General features: G+C 42.8%; 1 protein-coding gene across 1 annotated transcript in view; it reads left to right on the top strand.

Annotated features, from left to right (window-relative positions):
- clstn3 (calsyntenin 3) overlaps positions 1-23,833 on the top strand; it is a 102,538-nt gene that overhangs the window by 13,959 nt on the left and 64,746 nt on the right. Inside the window, exons 3-6 of the mRNA XM_061947868.2 lie at positions 8,130-8,252; positions 10,613-10,823; positions 10,916-11,124; positions 20,922-21,071. Coding sequence (XP_061803852.1) covers positions 8,130-8,252; positions 10,613-10,823; positions 10,916-11,124; positions 20,922-21,071 — 693 coding nt within the window. The remainder of the gene's footprint in view (positions 1-8,129; positions 8,253-10,612; positions 10,824-10,915; positions 11,125-20,921; positions 21,072-23,833) is intronic.

The following is a 23,833-nucleotide window of genomic DNA, read 5'->3' as shown; positions in this document are numbered from 1 at the left end:
ACTGCGGCTTCCTCCCACTTCCAAAGACATGCACCTGGGGATAAGTTGATTGGCAACACAAAAAATTGGCCCTAGTGTGTGGATGTGAGTATGAATGTTGTCTGTCTATCTGTGTTGGCCCTGCGATGAGGTGGCGACTTGTCCAGGGTGTACCCCGCCTTCCGCCCGATTGTAGCTGAGATAGGCTCCAGCGCCCCCCGCGACCCCAAAGGGAATAAGCGGTAGAAAATGGATGGATGGATGGAACGTGATGCAAGTTATAACACTTTTTTTGATTTATTATTGAACTGGATGGAAGTTATTTTATTTATTATTGAACTTGATGCAAGTTATACCACAGCTGCACAGTTATTTTATTTATTATTGAACTTGATGTTATTTTATGTTATTGAGTTTGAATGTATACAACTTGATGTTCAATAAATTTGAAAATGTTAAAGCTTGGCATTAGCGCTCTGTTGGGGCGATGGGGGCAGGTGGGGCTTGAAAACTCCCCCTTGTCCAAAGTGGGGGATGACAAAAAAAGTTTGAGAACCACTGCTTTAGAACCAGCTCGCAGGCCACAGCCGCCTGCTGCTGTTTTGCACGCACCGATACTCCATCAGTGTTGGCGCTAGGAATTTTCAAAATGGGGTCCCAGGGACCCCATCAAGTTATATAAATGGGGTCCCACTGTAAATGATTAAGTTCCCACTTTTTTGTAACTGTTTTGAAAACAAATGATAAATGTATGCATTATCCTGTTATGTCTCACATTCTATATTGTATTTTGGAAAAATGTTGTCATAAACGTTACATAATTCATTAAAAAAACAATACAAAAGTAAACACATTTTTATGCATATGTAAATGTATTCAGTTATAAACATTCATTCACTTTCTTCTTTCCTTCATGGATCTAAACTTTACCGCTGCCATTATTTTTTTCTATATTTTTATTATAATATTTTCAGAATGTGTTTGTTGTCTTTTTGGCCAAAGTAAGACAAAGAAAACAATCTGAAGTTGTCTTTATTTTTTAGTTTTAATGCCATGATTTTAATAGTCCGGCAGATTTTCCTCCATGCGGCCCTTGAGCTAAAATGAGTTTGACACCCCTGCCCTAAAGTGACAGTTAGTGTACTGTCGAGCTGTGTGAGAAATTTCAAGTCCATCTGACTTATTTGGTCAAAGTGAAGTGAAGTGAATTATATTTATATAGCGCTTTTCTCAAGTGACTCAAAGCGCTTTACATAGTGAAACCCAATATCTAAGTTACATTTTTAAACCAGTGTGGGTGGCACTGGGAGCAGGTGGGTACAGTGTCTTGCCCAAGGACACAACGGCAGTGACTAGGATGGCGGAAGCGGGGATCGAACCTGCAACCCTGAAGTTGCTGGCACGGCCGCTCTACCAACCGAGCTATACCGCCAAAGGGGCTGTATGCAACCTAGTAATTGTGGAAAAATATAGATACTTTAAAAAAAAAAAATATATATATATATATATATATATATATATATATATATACAGGTAAAAGCCAGTAAATTAGAATATTTTGAAAAACTTGATTTATTTCAGTAATTGCATTCAAAAGGTGTAACTTGTACATTATATTTATTCATTGCACACAGACTGATGCATTCAAATGTTTATTTCATTTAATTTTGATGATTTGAAGTGGCAACAAATGAAAATCCAAAATTCCGTGTGTCACAAAATTAGAATATTACTTAAGGCTAATACAAAAAAGGGATTTTTAGAAATGTTGGCCAACTGAAAAGTATGAAAATGAAAAATATGAGCATGTACAATACTCAATACTTGGTTGGAGCTCCTTTTGCCTCAATTACTGCGTTAATGCGGCGTGGCATGGAGTCGATGAGTTTCTGGCACTGCTCAGGTGTTATGAGAGCCCAGGTTGCTCTGATAGTGGCCTTCAACTCTTCTGCGTTTTTGGGTCTGGCATTCTGCATCTTCCTTTTCACAATACCCCACAGATTTTCTATGGGGCTAAGGTCAGGGGAGTTGGCGGGCCAATTTAGAACAGAAATACCATGGTCCGTAAACCAGGCACGGGTAGATTTTGCGCTGTGTGCAGGCGCCAAGTCCTGTTGGAACTTGAAATCTCCATCTCCATAGAGCAGGTCAGCAGCAGGAAGCATGAAGTGCTCTAAAACTTGCTGGTAGACGGCTGCGTTGACCCTGGATCTCAGGAAACAGAGTGGACCGACACCAGCAGATGACATGGCACCCCAAACCATCACTGATGGTGGAAACTTTACACTAGACTTCAGGCAACGTGGATCCTGTGCCTCTCCTGTCTTCCTCCAGACTCTGGGACCTCGATTTCCAAAGGAAATGCAAAATTTGCATGGTTGGGTGATGGTTTGGGGTGCCATGTCATCTGCTGGTGTCGGTCCACTCTGTTTCCTGAGATCCAGGGTCAACGCAGCCGTCTACCAGCAAGTTTTAGAGCACTTCATGCTTCCTGCTGCTGACCTGCTCTATGGACATGGAGATTTCAAGTTCCAACAGGACTTGGCGCCTGCACACATTCATTTTCATACTTTTCAGTTGTCCAACATTTCTAAAAATCCCTTTTTTGTATTAGCCTTAAGTAATATTCTAATTTTGTGACACACGGAATTTTGGATTTTCATTTGTTGCCACTTCAAATCATCAAAATTAAATGAAATAAACATTTGAATGCATCAGTCTGTGTGCAATGAATAAATATAATGTACAAGTTACACCTTTTGAATGCAATTACTGAAATAAATCAAGTTTTTCAAAATATTCTAATTTACTGGCTTTTACCTGTATATATTCTGTTTAACCACTAATTTTAACATAAGCTAGCCGATGATGTTCTTGTTATATTTTTTGTAGAGGTGTTCCAATCAGGGTTTTATCCTGTCGATTCCGATATCAATCATCCATGAGTGAGATCGGCCGATACCGATACAATTTTTTTCAGTAACAAAAACCAACACAATATTTAAACTTGTTTCCTATTTTCTTTTATTACAAAATTAAAAAAAATACTATCTATTACTCAATTAAGTCCTTTGGTTTTTGCTCTCAAAGTCCTCCAGTTTCCAAGGAATTATTCCCTGAAAATATCGATGTAATTACTCTTGTCATATAATAATACTACCCTTGGTATCGACACCATCAATTTCTGGATGGAGTTTCGTGTCGTGTACTGATTGTGACAATGCTGGCACATCAACAGTTAACTCTAACTCTTATTAATCTAACTTTCCTGTTAAAAGCTGCTTATGTTTTGCTTTAATGCGGTTTCATATACACCTCTTAATTTTTTTTTCTACATTTAAAATACTTCCTTGTGGTGTACATAACTTGTAAAGGTGGTTTTTTGGGTCAAAATTGCATAGATTTAGTTTTACAGACCATCTTCAAGCCGCTTTCTAAACGTCTCTTCAATATGCTTCGTTTTGTGGGCGGTCTTAAGTGTCTTCTCCCCACCAGCCATGATGACATTTTTAGCTCCTCTATGGCGAGTCTACTGACAGATTAAGTTCAAACTATACACTAATTTGTATTAGAAATGGCAACAGCAGAGGATGCATGTGCATGTACGAGACAGTCTGCCCCACAACAACAGGATAGAACAAAAAGAAGGAACTTATTGACTTCAGGGTTGAACTACAATGTCGGACTTGCGCAAAGCTCTTTGGGTAAATTTCTACCACATATGGATATATTCACAGATGTCACACTTGGGAAAATCGTTACCAGTGGAGCACATTCCATACGCCTTCCAATGTCCATGGTTTGATTTCAATTATTTGTAACTAATGCAGATCCCAAATACACAAAAACAGGCGTGGCGAAGTTGGTAGAGTGGCCGTGCCAGCAATCGGAGGGTTGCTGGTTACCGGGGTTCAATCCCCACCTTCTACCATCCTAGTCACGTCCGTTGTGTCCTTGGGCAAGACACTTCACCCCTTGCTCCTGATGGCTGCTGGTTAGCGCCTTGCATGGCAGCTCCCGCCGTCAGTGTGTGAAAGTGTGTGTGAATGGGTGAATGTGGAAATAGTGTCAAAGCGCTTTGAGTACCTTGAAGGTAGAAAAGCGCTATACAAGTATAACCCATTTATCATTCATCATTTATAGGTAAGAAACGTTGGTTTTTCATAATAGCTCCCCTTTAAAGTTTACTTAGCACTTATTTCTTTGTGTTGTTTCAAGTTATTTTAGCGGTTAGCTTCTGGCTTGCGCTCGGTGTGTAACATGTTTAGCCTCGTCCTCCAGTCATAATAATACCTGATAAGGATGTCCGATAATATCGGCCTGGCGATATCGGCCGTTAATGCGTTAAAATGTAATATCGAAAATGATCGGTATCGTTTTTTTTATTATCGGTATCGTTTTTGTTTTTTTGTTTGTTTGTTTTTTTATTAAATCAACATAAAAAACACAAGATACACTTACAATTAGTGCACCAACCCAAAAAACTCCCTCCCTCATTCACACTCATTCACACAAAAGGGTTGTTTCTTTCTGTTATTAATGTTCTGGTTCCTACATTATATATCAGTGATCCTCAACAGGCGGACCGCGGTCCATGTCCGGACCCAGCGACGTGTCCGTCCGGACCCAGCACGAATTATAGTAAAAAAAAAAAAAAAAGTTTTTATTTATTATTATAATTATAATTATTATAAAAAAATATAATAATTGTATTTATCTGTGAGTTATCGCTAGCGCAAGTCAACGTTCTTTGTTGTTTTTAGTCAAATATCTCTACGTTTCGTTTACACTTCTCGTGTCTCACTCACTCCGTCTCTCTCTCTCTCTCTCTCTCTCTCTCTCTCTCTCTCTCTCTCTCTCTCAGAGAGAGAGAGAGCGAGAGAACGCCACTCTGGCTAATTCCGGGGTATGGGTTGACATCTCTTTCACAACGACGCGCTGATAGGCTGTTACCACCTGGGTCATGTGCACAGTGCATGGAACCTTTCGCTGCAGGCACACAGTTGTCTCGTATCGCTACTTCGCTAACTGTTCACTTGTCAGTCACTGAATGTGAATCAAATCACAATGGCATGCTCCAAGTTGGCTCAGGCTGGTAAAAGAAAGGTGGACAGGGAAAACCGACGTTTCAAGGAAGAATGGACAGAGCAATATGTTTTCATCCTACCTACTGCAAGTACCAGACCAATGTGTCTACTATGCAACACTACTGTTGCTCTGGTGAAAAGTGAAAATCTGAAACGTCACTATCTGAAAGAGCACCGCAAATTTGAAGAGACATTTCCTCATGATTCAGAGCTAAGAAAAAAATAAATCACGAGGCTGAAAAAGCCATATGAAACATCAAGCAAGATTTTTGTTAAATCTATGACACAACAACAAATAGCAACAGAGCAGTAACGTGCGGTGAGGTTGATGGCTGGTGAGGCACTGACTTCATCACAGTCAGATTTACAAACATATGAACCCTAAAGAGTATCTTATTCACCATTTGATTGGCAGCAGTTAACGGGTTATGTTTAAAAGCTCATACCAGCATTCTTCCCTGCTTGGCACTCAGCATCAAGGGTTGGAATTGGGGGTTAAATCACCAAAAATGATTCCCGGGCGCAGCGCCGCTGCTGCCCACTGCTCCCCTCACCTCCCAGGGGGTGATCAAGGGATGGGTCAAATGCAGAGGACAAATTTTTTCAAAGTTCTTATTTATTTTTGTTTCAAAGAAAATATTTCATGTATTTTATTGGATATTTATTTTATTTTTGTTAATTTTAAGAAAATGTTAAACTACCTACCTCCTGCTATTATATACAGTAAGCTTGACCGATAATAAACGGACCCAGCCTGTTTCAAAAAAACATTTGTGGACCTTCAAGATTTGTACTTGAGGACCCCTGTTATATATCAATATATATTAATACAGTCTGCAAGGGATACAGTCCGTAAGTCGTGCTGCTGGTCCACTAATAGTACTAGCAGTTAATTTTACTAATTTTCATTAATTACTAGTTTCTATGTAACTGTTTTTATATTGTTTTACTTTCTTTTTTATTCAAGAAAATGTTTTTAATTTATTTATCTTTTTTTTTTTTTTTTTTTTTTAAAGTACCTTATCTTCACCATACCTGGTTGTCCAAATTAGGCATAATAAGGTGTTAATTCCACGACTGCATATATCGGTTGATATCGGTATCGGTAATGAAAGAGTTGGACAATATCGGAATATCGGATATCGGCAAAAAGCCATTATCGGACATCCCTAATACCTGATAATTATGCTAAGAAATGCAGTTTATGTACGTAATGTGATTATCAGCTTATGTATGGAGACTAGAGATGCGCGGATAGGCAATTATTTCATCCGCAACCGCATCAGAAAGTCGTCAACCATCCGCAATCCACCCGATCTAACATTTGATCAGAACCGCATCCGCCCGCACCCGCCCGTTGTTATATATCTAATATAGACGATGCAAGGCATTAGTGAGGTTATAAAGCTTTTGCCTGTTAAAGAAAAGAGACTGATCCAATGCAGCACAGACATTCGCGTGCCACGCTGTCACGACCCAGACGCACACCAGTGCGCAATCATATGGGAGCCGCGCTGAGCGCACCTCCAAGCGCGTCTCGCTGCCGGCGACGGCCGGGTATGGTGCCGACGCTCCAGCGCCATCCATTTTTAGGGCTAGTTGATTCGGCAGGTGGGTTGTTACACACTCCTTAGCGGGTTCCAACTTCCATGGCCACCGTCCTAGCTGCTGTCTATATCAAGCAGGGTGAGCCCCACCCCTTTCGTGAGCGCACTGCGCGCAGAGTGACCCCTGTTACGCGCCCCCGGCAACAGGGGTGGCGGGCAGGTAAGCTGCGCGGGCGGAGCGCGCGGAGTGACCCCTGTTACGATCCCCCGGCCACGGGGGTGGCGGGCAGGTAAGCTGCTTACCTGCTGCGCGTGACGCCGGCCGCAGCGAAGGCGGACGAGGCGGGGTGTCGGTGCGGTGGGCGCGGTGGTGACCCTGGACGTGCGTCGGGCCCTTCTCGCGGATCGCCTCAGCTACGGCTCCCGGTGGGGCCCTCTCGGGGGTAGGGGCCTCGTCGGGGGCCTTCTCCGCTCCGTAAAAGTGTCCATCTCTTTTTTTTTTTTCTTCTGTTGTGGCATATGCAGCAGGTGCCTGCTCGTTTACATTTAACTATGTATATATATTTCCGAATTGGTTTAACTGCCACCCGCCTGAATCTATTTAAAATCTAATTTTTTTTAAATTTCAATCGCCCGACCCGACCCGACCCGACCCGCTGATAAAATCTAATTTTTTTAAATTTCATCCGCCCGATTCGCGGATAATCCGCGGACTCCGCGGTTGTGCCCGCAAACCGCGCATCTCTAATGGAGACACATATTTAGCTGCTAGCCGCTTGTCAGTCAGGGGACTAGAAGTAAAGTGTCAGCCATAGGTGATCGGCAATTCTTTTTCAAGAAAATCGTCCGATACTGATCGGCGGTGGCCGATCGAACAGCACATCTCAAATTTTTGGTTTGAAAAAGGGAACTTTGACCAAGTTGCAAACAGCCCCTTGAAATACCAGTGCCACATTAGTAATAGAAATAATAGCACAGGCAACGCAGTAGGGATGCATATTTTTGGTTGGTTGAAGTTTATTTCGAACATGTATGCCGTTTTAACCTGTTACATCACATTTTCTTTACAACATGCCCGAAAAGGAGTAGTAAGATATTTTGTCTGGACTGTACTCTCACAATATTATGTCAGACCCACTCGACATCCATTGCATTCGGTCTCCCCTAGAGGGGGGGGTTACCCACATATGCGGTCCTCTCCAAGGTTTCTCATAGTCATTCACATCGACGTCCCACTGGGGTGAGTTTTTCCTTGCCCTTATGTGGGCTCTGTACCGAGGATGTCGTTGTGGCTTGTGCAGCCCTTTGAGACACTTGTGATTTAGGGCTATATAAATAAACATTGATTGATTGATGATTGATTGTCAAGTTTTCATCCTTTTGTTTGCAGCAACATAAGAGTAGCAGATTTGTTTTGTCCCATGGCTTTATGCATTTATTGTGTATTCCCAAATGTTGAAAATATATAAGTCGGTCTCCTCTAATAGCTCCCTTTGACCCTCCTTGGTTCTTTCAGCCAATAAACACAAGCCATGGATCGAGACCGAGTACCAGGGAATCGTTATGGAGAACGACAACACCGTGCTCCTGAACCCGCCGCTCTTCGCCCTGGATAAAGACGCTCCTCTGCACTACGCCGGTACAGTACATTAAATGACCCGAACATCCTTAGAGGAGATGATTTCTTCTTGTAGTTTGTCATTGGCCAATGTATTTTCCTCCATATTAGCCCTGCCGAGGGCCTCTATTTTTAGAGCACAGTAGTGTAATTGAAGCCATCATTGCAGGAGCAGTCAGCCACTCTATCATGCGCGCACCCTGGGATCTGAAAATAAGCATAGCCTTCAAATTATTATGGCACAACTAGAAGGACTTTCGAGAATGTAATGGGGGCTGGTGTCACTCAGAATAAGAGACTGGATGACATAGTTTTTTGCATCGAGTGTCAGCAACATTCATCTCTATTCCTCTCTGCAGTTTATTGCCAATGATAACCCAAGGAAGTCAGCATCTTTTATGTTTGAAATGCACATAACATGCTTCTTCTTTTTATTGTTTTAAATCCTAGTTAATGGTTGGTAAATGGTATGGTATTTTATAAGATCTGTTATTTTATTCCTACCCCAAAAGGGACAAGCGGTAGAAAAAGGATGGATGGATATTAAAGCCTTATATAAGGACACAAATGTTCGATGCATAAAGATTAAAATAACACCTATTAAAAATGAGAAAAAACAGTGTAATTCACACTTTTAGTGTTTTGAATTTAAGGCCCCTATCATTTCAAAAAATGTATTTCATGTATTTGATCCTCATGGGGAAAATGTAAGTATTAGAGTAGTAAAGGATGAAGCAGCGCGCTCATAAAGATGCAATTTTTGGAAAAAATTCTCTTTTATTTTAAAATGATTAATTATTAGTTTTACTATTTTAGACTTTATGTAATTTAATAATTTAATACCATACATATGCTATTAATATAATAAAGTAGTGACATGCAGTACAGGCCAAAAGTTTAGACACACTTTCTCATTTCAATGCGTTTTCTTTATTTTCATGACTATTTTACATTGTAGATTGTCACTGAAGGCATCAAAACTATGACACCTGTGAAGTGAAAAGCATTTCAGGTGACTACCTCTTGAAGCTCATCGAGAGAATGCCAAGAGTGTGCAAAACAGTAATCAGAGCAAAGAGTGGCTATTTTGAAGAAATTAGAATATAAAACATGTTTTCAGTTGTTGCACCTTTTTTTGTTAATTACATAACTCCACATGTGTTCAGTCATAGTTTTGATGCCTTCAGTGACAATCTACAATGTAAACAGTCATGAAAATAAAGAAAACGCATTGATTGAGTAGGTGTGTCCAAACGTTTGGCGTGTACTGTACATCAGTAAATTACTTAGTAAAATGTTTTTGTGTACCAGTATTTTATTTTTGTTTTCAGGCAGGCAATGTTGTTAGCTGATGCTAAGTAGTTCGCTAAATATGGCTAGTTATCTGAACCTTGCCAAGGAAGGCTATATGATTACGTAGATACAAATGTAAATTCATGGATGGATATAGTAAATACAAAGATAAATATACATGTCACGTTCAAACACTGAGGACATCTATTAAACAAGACAAAAGGCAAGGAATCAAACAGAGACAGAATTCAATTTGGACTCAATATTGAGGAGAGACATGGCCACTGCACTCTCTGTACAGTCCTGCACCACGCTCTGACGAAGAAGGTTTTCGTCTCCTCTTTTATTAGATATTCAATGTTCACGCACCAACACATGTCTCATTAGAAATAGGAAGTATGTAAAACAGTCATTGTTTTCGGTCTCATTGAAGTCCAAGAAGAGGATGTTTCAGGCTGGGCTCTTCCTGGATCCAGCTGGGGCAGGTGTTGGAGGACAATGGATAACCCCTCCCGTCTCCTGACCACGGCAACTTCAAAAGGGCAGCGGGTCATAAATAGCGTTGACCTCGGTTACCAAATAGTTGGAAGAGAGTTTGTGAAATACTTCAGAGAGATTTTGTTTAACACTTCAAAGAGAGTTCCTCTGGAAGTTGAGCAGATCCTGCCATCTGTCCGTGTTGAAATCACTGGCGTTTCACGAGCCTTCTTCCTCTTGTTAGGCCTCGAAAGACAGCATTCATAATACAACGTTTCTTTTGTGATAACTTACAAACAATTAGTCCAACAATACATATTGTTAGATAGCTGACTACGCACAGTTGATAGGACAAGCTGGCAACTTAGCTACAGGACATGCTGTACAGTATTTGTAACTACTGTGGCATATGACAAGCTACCTATTATTAGCTATTGTTAGCTAGTGATATAACAATCTTATAGACTTAGACTTCCTTTTTATTGTCATTGAAATGTGAACTTTACACTGTATACATTGTAGTATAATTAGATGTACAATTAGATATACATCCCAAATATATTGCTCACTAAATACACAATTTCTGCCTTTATTCATTTGCCCCCACACAGGTGAAATTTGTGGCTTTAGGGTCCATAATGGCCCCTCAGGCTCAGGTTCTGTCCAGTTCGAGGCGGTGGTCCTGGACCGCTCCACTGGCGAGGGTCTGGTCCGCTCCAAGGAGCCGCTGGACTGCGAGAGCCAGCGGGAGCACAGCTTCACCATCCAGGCCTACGATTGCGGCGAGGGGCCTGATGGAGTCAACAGCAAGAAATCCCACAAGTGGGTCCATCCTCCTGAGAAAGCTTGCACATCTTTTTTCCCCCCCCCCAACATTTCTAAACGCCATGTCTTCCCTTTTCTTCATCCCTCAGGGCCACTGTGCACGTACGTGTCAATGACGTCAACGAGTTCTCTCCCGTGTTTGTGGAGCGTCGCTACGAGGCGTCGGTCCCCGAGGGACGTCTCTTCGACCGGATCGTACGAGTGGAGGCTCTGGATGCTGACTGCTCGCCACAGTACAGCCAGATCTGCTTCTATGACATCTTCACTCCCAATGTGCCCTTTGCGATTGACAATGACGGTAAGACGCTTTAGTGTACACAACGCCATCTTTCATTGTTCAGCTCATGAGCATTTTGAAATATAAAATAATTGGTGGGGAATCCACCATGTACGCCCCCTTTCCACTGCACTGTATACTCTCCTTTTCCATAGGCAAAGCAAGGTATTATTTTTACTACCCGGTACTATTTCTACTACTCTGGTGTAGCCGGTGGTCTTTTCCTCGGCGTTGTGTGGATTTTATGGAACATGACCGACACCATGGGTTGCTGCTCAGCTGCACTTTACTGATAATCAGTGTTGGGTTAGTTACTGAAAACCAGTAACTAGTTACAGTTACTAGTTACTTTATTTCAAAAGTAACTCAGTTACTAACTCAGTTACTTAAACCAAAAAGTAATGCGTTACTGTGAAAAGTAACTATTTAGTTACTTATATATATTTTTTAATTTTTTTAAGGCCCCATTTAATGCCCTTTTAGCCTTCATTTTAGTACTGTTATTGCACTGGAGAATAATACAATCTGTTGATCAACTTGACATGCATTGCATCACTGAACTCTCAGAATCAGAATCAGAATCAGCTTTATTGTCATTACGCAAGGTAATCACCAAAATGATTCCCGGGCGCGGCCACCGCTGCTGCCCACTGCTCCCCTCACCTCCCAGGGGGTGATCAAGGGTGATGGGTCAAATGCAGAGAATAATCTCGCCACACCTAGTGTGTGTGTGACAATCATTGGTACTTTAACTTTTAACTTTAACGAGATTGAGGCCATTCCATACAGTGCGATGTGTGCATGCTAGAAAAACAATGTGCAAATATATAAAAATTAAAAAAATGTAGAAGTGCAATGAATATGGTGTGAAATGAATATATACATGAAAAAACAAAACAAAAACAGGGTGGTTGGTGGAATGGGTTATTGCACATAAGAGAAGGCAGTTATGAGGGACAATGGGGCAGTCCGTTCAGGATGGTTATGGCCCTGGGGAAGAAGCTGTTCTTTAGCCTGTTTGTTTTGGTTTTAATGCACCTGTAGCGCTTCCCAGAGGGCAGCAGGTGGAACAGGTCAGAGCCAGGGTGGGTGCTGTCCTTGATGATGGCACTGGCTCTGTTGAGGCAGCGGGAGGTGTAGATGTCCGTCAGAGAGGGGAGAGGGCGGCCGATGATCTTCTGAGCCGTCTTGACCACTCTTTGCAGCCTCTCCCTGTCTGCTGCAGTGCAGCTGGCGTACCATACTGTAATACAGTAGGTCAGCAGGCTCTCGATGGACGAGCGGTAGAAGGTCAGCAGCAGGTCAGGCTTCAGGTTGTACTTCCCGAAGACTCTAAGGAAGTGTAGCCGCTGCTGAGCCTTCTTGATGATTGATGTGGTGTTGACTGTCCAGGAGAAGCAATGTGGTCTACATACAACACACAAAGACAAAGATATGTTTTAAAGGGCCAATTTGTTTCAGACCAGAACAAATTGACAAAACTATTTTAAATAGCTGCAACTTAACATACATAAGTAACAAACAGCATAATAACAACATAGCTGTAAAACAAGAAAGGCACACACTACATACATAAAGCCTAACCAGGCGTTTTTTTTTTATCTCAAGGAATTCTGAAATAAAATCATGTCTGAAGCCCAGAACACTCTACACATTTCCCCACTTAGTTTAGAGAAAAGGAAATATTAGCCTGGCCCACTAGTATCCCTCTTTAGGTTTGTGAACTTTATAGTCTAAACATTTAGAGTGATGTGATAATTAAACACTCTAAAAGTCTAAAATGAAAGAGTATATAAGAGAATTGACAGAGTGTGTGTACCTTCAGTGTGCAGTGCCTCATTAAAATCCAGCCGCTGTTGGAGGTGGAGGTGAAGTGTGTGTCTCTTTACTAGCTTCGTCGAAGCATGTTGTTTTTGTAGCTGTTTCAGCATATTTGAAACTTACATTCAACTAAAATGTTCTTTTCTTTGTGGTCGATAAAAGAAACGTACTGAAAATATCTCCATTTTAAGAAACTCGGCTTCGGGGTTCGCCATGACGTCTTGATAGTAGACACAGACACGCCCCCTCCCACACACACACACACACACACACACACACACACACACACACACACACACACACACACATACACGTACACACAGAAAGCGCGCGGCGCGCCTCTTTTTTGTTGCCTCTTCAGCAGCGCTGCAACACTCAGATCTTCTCAGTTTCTAGCCGATACTACATAAAAAATAACGCAAAATAACGCAGTAACGCATCATGTAGTAACGGTAACTGAGTTACTGAATATAAAAAATAACGCGTTAGATTACTAGTTACCGCCGATAGTAACGGCGTTACAGTAACGCGTTACTTTGTAACGCGTTAGTCCCAACACTGCTGATAATACACAGAATACAATTGTTGTCAATAATGTTCTGCCATCGTCGAGCCCCTCTCCCATTATCGTAGACAAAAGGGCGTCCATCCATCCATTTTCTACCGCTTATTCCCTTTGGGGTCGCGGGGGGCGCTGGAGCCTATCTCAGCTACAATCGGGCGGAAGGCGGGGTACACCCTGGACAAGTCGCCACCTCATCACAAAAGGGCGTACGACAGTGAAATAAAAACATACCTGATAATACACAGAATACAATTGTTGTCAATAATATTCTGCCATCGTCGAGCCCCTACAGAAATATAATAATGAACAAGAAAGTGAACTTAAGTTGTTAGCAAGACAATACATTTTCTGTCGTCGCATGGACACCTACCTCTCCCGTTATCGTAGACAAAAGGGAAGTTGGAAGGCGTGTCCAACGCATATAAAAAGACAGGTGTCACAGTAATTATTGCAGTAGGAGGGACAACGAGACAATGGTTCCACATTGACAAAACATCGAACAATATTCAGGTATTTACATCTCACTTACATATTTTGTGTAATTATAACAATAATAAAACATTATAAAATACATTATTTACAAGACATAATTGACCCTGTTACACTGGTACATGATTGACGTAAACAACTGCTGGTCAAGCAGATTAATCCTGTAACATTTAAGGACACGTTTCAAGCTTGAATTGACAAAAAAAAAAAAAATGTTAGCTTGGGCTTGACGCTGCAGTAGTGTACGCCACAGTATCCACTTTGTGGCAGCAGCACTTGGTCACCTCTCGAAGAACATTTGCTCCTCACTGACAGGCACATGTTAAGAAAGTAAGTCTAGGGATATGATTCTCGCTTCGGGTGCGAGAGGTCCCGGGTTCAAATCCCGGACGAGCCCCCAATTTGTTGCGTTTTGGACCAGTTGTTCCTCCCAGGGAATTCAAGTCACAATTCGCTCCCAAGTTCTTTCCGACACTTAAAGCTGAGTTGAAAAACCACCAGAGACAGAATAGGTATTTTGTTGTATATTCTCAAAGCTTTGCCAATATACATTGATTGAGACCAGTCTAACCCTAGAACATTCTATTGCGCCTCCCAAAATGGTCTGTCTTCCCAACGCCACCACCCTCTCTCTCGTCCCATCTCTCTAGACAAAACAAATGCTAGTCAAAACACATTCCAAAGAACTCAAGGTTAACACACACAGTATACTTGCTGACAGAGCATCAAGACAAGAAATGGAAAACACGAGCTGTTTTCAAATATGACAAAGAAATGGAAGAAGTACAACTTAAATTCGGATATATGTAAATATCTGCCTCCGACATTGATCAGCTGAATCACTTCCGCTCTTTGTCCTGGTTGTGTTGGCTAAGCTGCAGTAGCTAGGCAGAATTCATACCCCTTAACTCATAACTGTCCCATAGGCCCTATGTGTCAAGGCCCGCGAATGAATTATCTATGGCCCCCGGGATATTTGATTAGAATTATAACCGGCCCGCAGGCCACATTTTTTTGCACGCCCCAATACTCCATCAGTGTTGGTGCTAGGAATTTTCAAAATGGGATCCCAGGGACCCCATCAAGTCATAAAAATGGGGTCCCACAGTAAATTTTTGGGTTCCCACTTTTTTGTAGCACAAATGATAAATGTATGCATTATCCTGTTATATCTCACATTCTATATTGTGTTTTGGAAAAAGGTTGTCCTAAACGTTACTTAATTCATAAAAAAAATAATACAAAAGAAAACAAATTTTTATGCATATGCAATTTATTCAGTTATAAACATTCATTCACTTTCTTCTTTCTTTCATGTATCTAAAGTTTACCGCTGCCGGTATTTTTTTTTCTATATTTTCATTGTAATATTTTCAGAATGTGTTTGTTCTATTTTGGCCAAAGTAGGACAAAGAAAACATTTTGAAGTTGTCTTTATTTTTTATTTTTAATGCCATGATCATACTTGCCAACCCTCCCGATTTGCCCGGGAGACTCCCGTATTTCAGTGCTCCTCCCGAAAATCTCCCGGGGCAACTATTCGCCCGAATTACTCCCGATTTTCACCAGGACAACACTATTAAGGGCGTGCCTTTAACGTCCACTACAACCTGTCGACGCTTCCGCTTTTTCACCATACAAATAGCATGCCGGCCCAGCCACATGTTGTATGCGGCTTCTGCATTTACACGGAAGTGACTGCAAGACATACTTGATCAAAAGCCATACAGGTCACACTGAGGGTGGCCGTATAAACAACTTTAACACTGTTACAAATATGCGCCACACTGTGAACCCACACCAAACAAGAATGACAAACACATTTCGAGAGAACATCCGCACCGTAACACAACATAAACACAACAGAACAAATACCCAGAATCCCTTGCATCCCTAACTCTTCCAGCTACAATATATACACCCCCCCCTCCCGCCCCTTCTCCTGAATTCGAAGGTCTCAAGGTTGGCAAGTATTGCCATGATTTTAATAGTCCGGCCTGCGTGTGCACAGATTTTCCTCCATGCGGCTCCTGAGCTAAAATGAGTTTGACACCCCTGCCATAGGCCAATGGAAAGATTGGCATATGCTAACCACGCCCAATAAGGGCGTTTCAATTACAAACTATGAACTATCTTAAACAGATGCTCACTTATGAAATGACTAAAAGAATACACATGAGTCCATACATTAAATTGGAAATTAGAATCTCCAAGTTGAACGCCCCAAAGTTAGTAAAATTTAGATAATTGTCTGAGGGAAAAAAAATGCTTGAAAAGGCAGAATTACAACCGCCATAATTGTAAAAGGTCAGCGATTCTCATAAACCTAAAGAATTCACTCTACAATTTGCTTTTTCTTTGGCTTTTATGTATTGGTTTTTTTGGGGGGATGGAGAAATGGTGATGATTACTATCGAACCAGAAATGTTTACTTTTGACAATTTTGTGACATGTAGAAAAGGGTCTGGCTGCAGCTCAGCAACACAAATTATATTTTAAACCTGCAAGCAGCGTCGAATGGGCCCTTGGATCCCCCCGCACCCCCTTGTGCAATTTGTGGTTCACGCGAGTCAGCGGGAACTAGAGATGCGTGGATAGGCAATTATTTCATCCGCAACCGCATCAGAAAGTCGTCAACCATCCGCAATCCACCCGATCTAACATTTGATCAGAACCGCATCCGCCCGCACCCGCCCGTTGTTATATATCTAATATAGACGATGCAAGGCATTAGTGAGGTTATAAAGCTTTTGCCTGTTAAAGAAAGGAGACTGATCCAATGCAGCACAGACATTCGCGTGCCACGCTGTCACGACCCAGACGCACACCAGTGCGCAATCATATGGCAGCCGTGCTGAGCGCACCTCCAAGCGCGTCTCGCTGCCGGCGACGGCCGGGTATGGGCCCAACGCTCCACCGCCATCCATTTTCAGGGCTAGTTGATTCGGCAGGTGGGTTGTTACACACTCCTTAGCGGGTTCCGACGTCCATGGCCACCGTCCTAGCTGCTGTCTATATCAACCAGGGTGAGCCCCACCCCTTTCGTGAGCGCACTGCGCGCGGAGTGACCCCTGTTACGCGCCCCCGGCAACAGGGGTGGCGGGCAGGTAAGCTGCGCGGGCGGAGCGCGCGGAGTGACCCCTGTTACGAGCCCCCGGCCACGGGGGTGGCGGGCAGGTAAGCTGCTTACCTGCTGTGCGTGACGCCGGCCGCGGCGAAGGCGGACGAGGCGGGGTGTCGGTGCGGTGGGCGCGGTGGTGACCCTGGACGTGCGTCGGGCCCTTCTCGCGGATCGCCTCAGCTACGGCTCCCGGTGGGGCCCTCTCGGGGGAAGGGGCCTCGGTCCCGGACCCCGGCGAGGCGTCGGGGGCCTTCTCCGCTCCGTAAAAGTGTCCATCTCTTTTTATTTTTTTCTTCTGTTGTGGCATATGCAGCAGGTGCCTGCTCGTTTTTCGTATGTGGGTAACAACATTTAACTATGTATATATATTTCCCAATTGGTTTAACTGCCACCCGCCTGAATCTATTTAAAATCTAATTTTTTCTATTTCAACCGCCCGACCCGACCCGCGGATAAAATCTAATTTTTTAAAATTTCATCCGCCCGATCCGCGGATAATCCGCGGACTCCGCGGTTGTGCCCGCAAACCGCGCATCTCTAGCGGGAACGCATGACGCATCCCGCTAAGTTCTTACCAATGCCCAGACCCAGGAAGATTGGAGCATGCGGAAGGAAGTTGTGGCTGTTATAATTTTCCACTACAAGGCGGTGATATTGGCGTTAATATCGATATCTACTCATGATAAGTTCCCAATCTTAAAGACTCATAGCAGTTTCACTTATAGTCAAGTAATGACAGTTTGATGGTTAAGGGCGAGGATCATTTTTTCCCATTAGGCTGCACCCAACCACAAATAGGTACAAATAGATACTGACACATCAAGAATTTCAAAGTGTCATCATCATCATGAATCACCAATTCTCATCGAGATCTGAATTTGTGGAGTCGAATTACAGATGTTGAACATTTTGTGGCGAACCATCAGATCAAACCGGGGCAGAGGCAAATTTTTTCTCATTTTCACGTGGGTGTTAGAGTTTGAATTTTGACATTTTGTATATTAGACCCCAAAAATATATTTTTTTATCGTTGGACCGTACGCTCTTGCAAAAATTGGTGAATTTCCATGCATTTGAAGTACCTTTAAAATGCGATAGAAGTGGGACAATAATGATGAAAGAAGCAATTCTGTTCGGGCCGTCACAGTTTTTGCTGCTCGGCCCTAATTATTGATCGCATAAATGCAGGCTAAATGAAGATTTCCAAGCAAATCAATCAATCTTTCAAAGTTTATTTATATAGCCCTTAATCACGAGTGTCTCAAAGGGCTGCACAAGCCACAACGACATCCTCGGCTCAGATCCCACATCAGGGCAAGAAAAAACTCAACTCAATGGGAAACCATGAGAAACCTTGGAGCGGATGTGGCGACCAGTGCAATGCATGTCGAGTGGCTCTAGTTAATAATGTGAGAGTCCAGTCCATAGTGGGGCCAGCAGGGGATCATTTTGAGTATAGACAAGTCAGCAACGCAGAGACGTCCCCAACTGATGCACAGAGGAGTGGTCCACCCAGGGTCCCGACTTTGAATCGCTAGCGAATCATCTGTGGTCACCTGATAACCTCTCCACGCAGGAGAGGGGGGCAGAGCAGAAAAGAGACGGCAGATCAACTGGTCTAAAAGAGGGGTCTATTTAAAGGCTCGAGTATACAAATGAGTTTTAAGATGGGACTTAAATGCTTCTACTGAGGTAGCATCTCTAACTGTTACCGGTAGGGTATTCCAGAGTACTGGAGCCCGAATAGAAAACGCTCTATACCCCACAGACCTTTTTTGGGCTCTGGGAATCACTAATAAGCCGGAGTTCTTAGAACGCAGATTTCTTGCCGGGACATATGGTACAATACAATCAGCAAGATAGGATGGAGCTAGACTGCTTAGTATTTTATACGTAAGTAGTAAAACCTTAAAGTCGCATTTTAAGTGCACAGGAAGCCAGTGCAGGTGAGCCAGTATAGGCGTAATGCTCACCAAACATCATATAGCTCATTCTAACGTAATAGCATGTAGATGTAGATGGCTACTAGCATGGTATTGGCTCTAGAGGGCTGTATCCCCTCTCCATTTGAGCAGTTTTGATGTGTTGTAGTTTTGTTATACATTGGTAATGAAAAATACACCTGTATGACCAGGGCCGGCCCGTGGCATAGGCCGTATAGGCAAATGCTAAGGGCGCCGTCCATCAGGGGGCGCCACGCCAGTGCCACAAATGTTGGAGAAAAAAAAAAAAAAAGTTGTTACTATTATTTCTAAATACAAAAAATAATCCCACGTTAATTAAAATGCAAAGTAAAGCCTATATAATAGAAATATTATTTGTTACAACATTACGCCCCCCCCCCCCCCCCCCCCCCCCCCCGCCCCCTCCCTTCCCGTATCATGACTCTTTTTGGACGTCACCACATCAAAAAATCAACACAAGATGTCAAAACGGCCAAAACTGTCAGGTGCCCAGGGAAGAAATAAGAGAAAAGAAGAGGAGGAGAAACGAGAAAAAGACAAGAGGTAGCAGGTAGGTAACGTTAGCCTACATGAAATTATTTGTCTGTTACAGAATGTGATAGTAACCTGGCTTTTTAGCATTAAGCTAATGTTACATGATTCGGCAATTGCTAATCAATAAATAGCTAGTTCTGTTTTAACGTCGGGTTAATATTGTGGAGGGGGCTAAATTGTTATGGAAAATAATAATGTAACGTTAGGTAATTACAGTACTCCCACCTTACATTCCTCAGGGACATTTGTATTAGATCTTTTAAGCAGGTGTTTTTTGTTTACATTGTTATTGCCTTCTGGTTAGCTAATGTTTGCCCTGCAGGTAATAGTCACTTTTCCACCCCTTTATATATTAGGTATAGTTGTAAGCCTAGTTATTAAAGTGCACATCATTAATGTAAATTAAGCAATATGTATGTAAAAAATATTGTATTTCATATATTCATTTTTTATTTTTTGCATTCATTTATTTATTCATATTTTTTTTATCTTGTTAACTATTCTGATTGTTAATTTGCTTTCTTTAAGTAAAAAAAAGGTCAAAGACAAAGCTATTCGGGTTCTTGTGAGTATATACACTTCACTGCCGATGTGGGGGGGCGCCACCTAAAATCTTGCCTAGGGCGCCAGATTGGTTAGGGCCGGGCCTGTGTATGACCGATACCTAAAACATTGCCTGTGAAAAAAAGTTTTTTGACGGTGACAGCTTGACGCTAGAGCCGATTATTTCCTATTGAAGCTACTGTTTGTAATACCTTTTGAAAGACCCCTGCACACATATAATGCACATATAGGGTCAAACTATTGCAGCTCCTTCATTCTCCTGACAGGTGGAAGCCCTAAAATGTTAAAAGTTGACTTAAAAAGTGTGGGTAGACTATTGTTATGTGGTTGTATCTGCATAAACACGAAGCAGAGGCTTACCAGGTGCATGCGGCGTCTTTTTGTTGCTGCTATTCCCTCATGTCTTCGCCCTCGTTATGGCGTCCTCTGGCAGACCGGCTGACAATACAAAGCAGGATAAGAAAGGAAGGAAGCTGGCTCACTGTGACTCTGCAGAAACTCAGGGCCTTGTGTTCTGACCCCGCTGCAGGCTTCTCCTGATCATGTCAAGTCTATTTCACACTCTTGTTTTGAGACAATTACTTTCTCTCACCTCTTGTTAACCAACGGTACTTAATTATATGTGCTTTTTGTATCAATAAGTTGCCATTGTGTGTGGGATTTGGTGTCGAACTACTGTGCTACACTTTTAGTTCTGTTCTCATTATACTCTCCTCTGCTTTTCTACCCCCCACCGCCCCTTCCCGTCTTCATCTCCTAGGCAACATTAAGAACACTGAGCCGTTGGACTCCAAACGTCAGCGCGTTTACACCTTCTGGGTGACCGCTTTCGACTGCGGAAAGAACCGCGCTCAAGCTGATGCGCAGGTCGTCGTCACGGTCAAGCCGTCCTGCAAACCTGGCTGGATGGGTAACTGCCATTGCTTTGCTGTTACTTGCTTTAGGCTATCTTCACACTGCAGGTCGATTCCCATTTTTCACTTTTCACGTTTCATTCGATAGTGTACCAATTCCTGCTAACTGGGAATCGATACCAGTACCGTATTTTCCGCACCATAAGGCGCCCTGGGTTAAAAGCCGCGCCTTCAATGAACGGCATATTTCAAAACTTTGTCCACCTATAAGCCGCCCGGTGTTGTAAGCCGCATCTAACTGCGCTAAAGGAATGTCAAAAAAACAGTCAGATAGGTCAGTCAAACTTTAATAATATATTAAAAACCAGCGTTCTAACAACTCTGTTCACTCCCAAAATGTACGCAAATGTGCAATCACAAACATACGTATATCAACATGGACAGAGCTGCGTGAAAAAAGCCACCCGGCCTCTTCGCGTAAACTTAAACTTACCTTAACCACTCGCTCATCTTTTCTTCATCCATCCCTTCGAGTTAGCTTTTATGATGACGCCGGCTGGAAAGGTCTCTTTTGGCAAGGTCTTCCTTTTGAATATCACCATGGGTGGAAGTTTCTGGCCATTAGCATGGCAAGCTAGAACCACAGTGAAGGATGACTTCTCATTCCCCGTGGTGCGAATATTCACCGTACGTGCTCCCGTTGTATCCACAGTGCGGTTCACAGGAATATCAGTTGCTGTGAAATAGTAATCCGTGTGCGGATGGAGAGATTCAATCAATCAATCAATCAATCTTTATTTATATAGCCCTAAATCACAAGTGTCTCAAAGGGCTGCACAAGCCACAACGACATCCTCGGTACAAAGCCCACATACGGGCAAGGAAAAACTCACCCCAGTGGGACGTCGATGTGAATGACTATGAGAAACCTTGGAGAGGACCGCATATGTGGGTAACCCCCCCCCTCTAGGGGAGACCGAAAGCAATGGATGTCGAGTGGGTCTGACATAATATTGTGAGAGTCCAGTCCATAGTGGATCCAACATAATAGTAAGAGTCCAGCCCATAGTGGGGCCAGCAGGACACCATCCCGAGCGGAGACGGGTCAGCAGCGTAGAGATGTTCCCAGCCGATGCACAGGCGAGCGGTCCACCCCGGGTCCCGACTCTGGACAGCCAGCACTTCATCCATGGCCACCGGACCTGTGCCCCCCCCCCCCTCAAGGAAAAGGGGAGCAGAGGAGAAAAGAAAAGAAACGGCAGATCAACTGGTCTAACAGGGGGGCTATTTAAAGGCTAGAGTATACAAATGAGTTTTAAGATGGGACTTAAATGCTTCTACTGAGGTAGCATCTCTAATTGTTACCGGGAGGGCATTCCATAGTACTGGAGCCCGAATAGAAAACGCTCTATAGCCCGCAGACTTTTTTTGGGCTCTGGGAATCACTAATAAGCCGGAGTTCTTTGAACGCAGATTTCTTGCCGGGACATATGGTACAATGCAATCGACAAGATAGGACGGAGCTAGACTGTGTAGTATTTTATACGTAAGTAGTAAAACCTTAAAGTCACTTCTTAAGTGCACAGGAAGCCAGTGCAGGTGAGCCAGTATAGGTATATATATATATATACTGTAGGTATATAAAGGTATATACAGTATAGGCGTAATATGATCAAACTTTCTTGTTCTTGTCAAAAGTCTAGCAGCCGCATTTTGTACCAACTGTAATCTTTTAATGCTAGACATAGGGAGACCCGAAAATAATACGTTACAGTAGTCGAGACGAGACGTAACGAACGCATGAATAATGATCTCAGCGTCGCTAGTGGATAAAATAGAACGAATTTTAGCGATATTACGGAGATGAAAGAAGGCCGTTTTAGTAACACTCTTAATGTGTGATTCAAAGGAGAGAGTTGGGTCGAAGATAATACCCAGATTCTTTACTGATTCGCCTTGTGTAATTGTTTGGTTGTCAAATGTTAAGGTGGTATTATTAAATAAATGTCGGTGTTTAGCAGGACCGATAATCAGCATTTCCGTTTTCTTGGCGTTGAGTTGCAAGAAGTTAGCGGACATCCATTGTTTAATTTCATTAAGACACGCCTCCAGCTGACTACAATCCGGCGTGTTGGTCAGCTTTAGGGGCATGTAGAGTTGGGTGTCATCAGCATAGCAATGAAAGCTAACACCGTATTTGCGTATGATGTCGCCTAGCGGCAGCATGTAAATACTAAAGATTGCGTCTTTTCATGAACCGGATCCCTGACGCTTAGTAGGAGCCATTTTGTGGTCTTTACAGATGTAAACACACAAAGGAAATGAAACGTACGGTATATCCGCGCGCTTTTTCTTCTTCTACGCGGGCGGGTGGTTGCTTACAGTAGAAGAAGAAGCGCTTCCTGTTCTATGGGGGCGGGTGCTTACCTTGGCGGTTGCTTGCGTAGAAGAAGAAGCGCTTCCTGTTCTACCGGGAAAAAAGATGGCGGCTGTTTACCGAAGTTGCGAGATCGAAACTTTATGAAAATGAATCGTAATATTAATCCATATATAAAGCGCACCGGGTTAAAAGCCGCACTGTCAGCTTTTGAGTAAATTTGTGGTTTTTAGGTGCGGCTAATAGTGCGGAAAATACGGTACTCGACGTTACCAATGAATGCTTCTTCTGTGTGGGTTCATGTCCTAATAAATGTTAATTTGTTTAAATACAAAATAAATGTTTTATTTAACATTTAACAATGAGCTGATAATGAAAACTGCTGTCCAGTTGTTATTTATTGTTTTCTTACACTTGTAACCAAATGATTCCCGGGCGCGG

This window comes from Nerophis lumbriciformis, linkage group LG04 (assembly GCF_033978685.3).
Source record: "Nerophis lumbriciformis linkage group LG04, RoL_Nlum_v2.1, whole genome shotgun sequence".
NCBI lineage: Eukaryota > Metazoa > Chordata > Actinopteri > Syngnathiformes > Syngnathidae > Nerophis > Nerophis lumbriciformis.
This window is presented reverse-complemented; position numbering and strand designations above follow the sequence as displayed.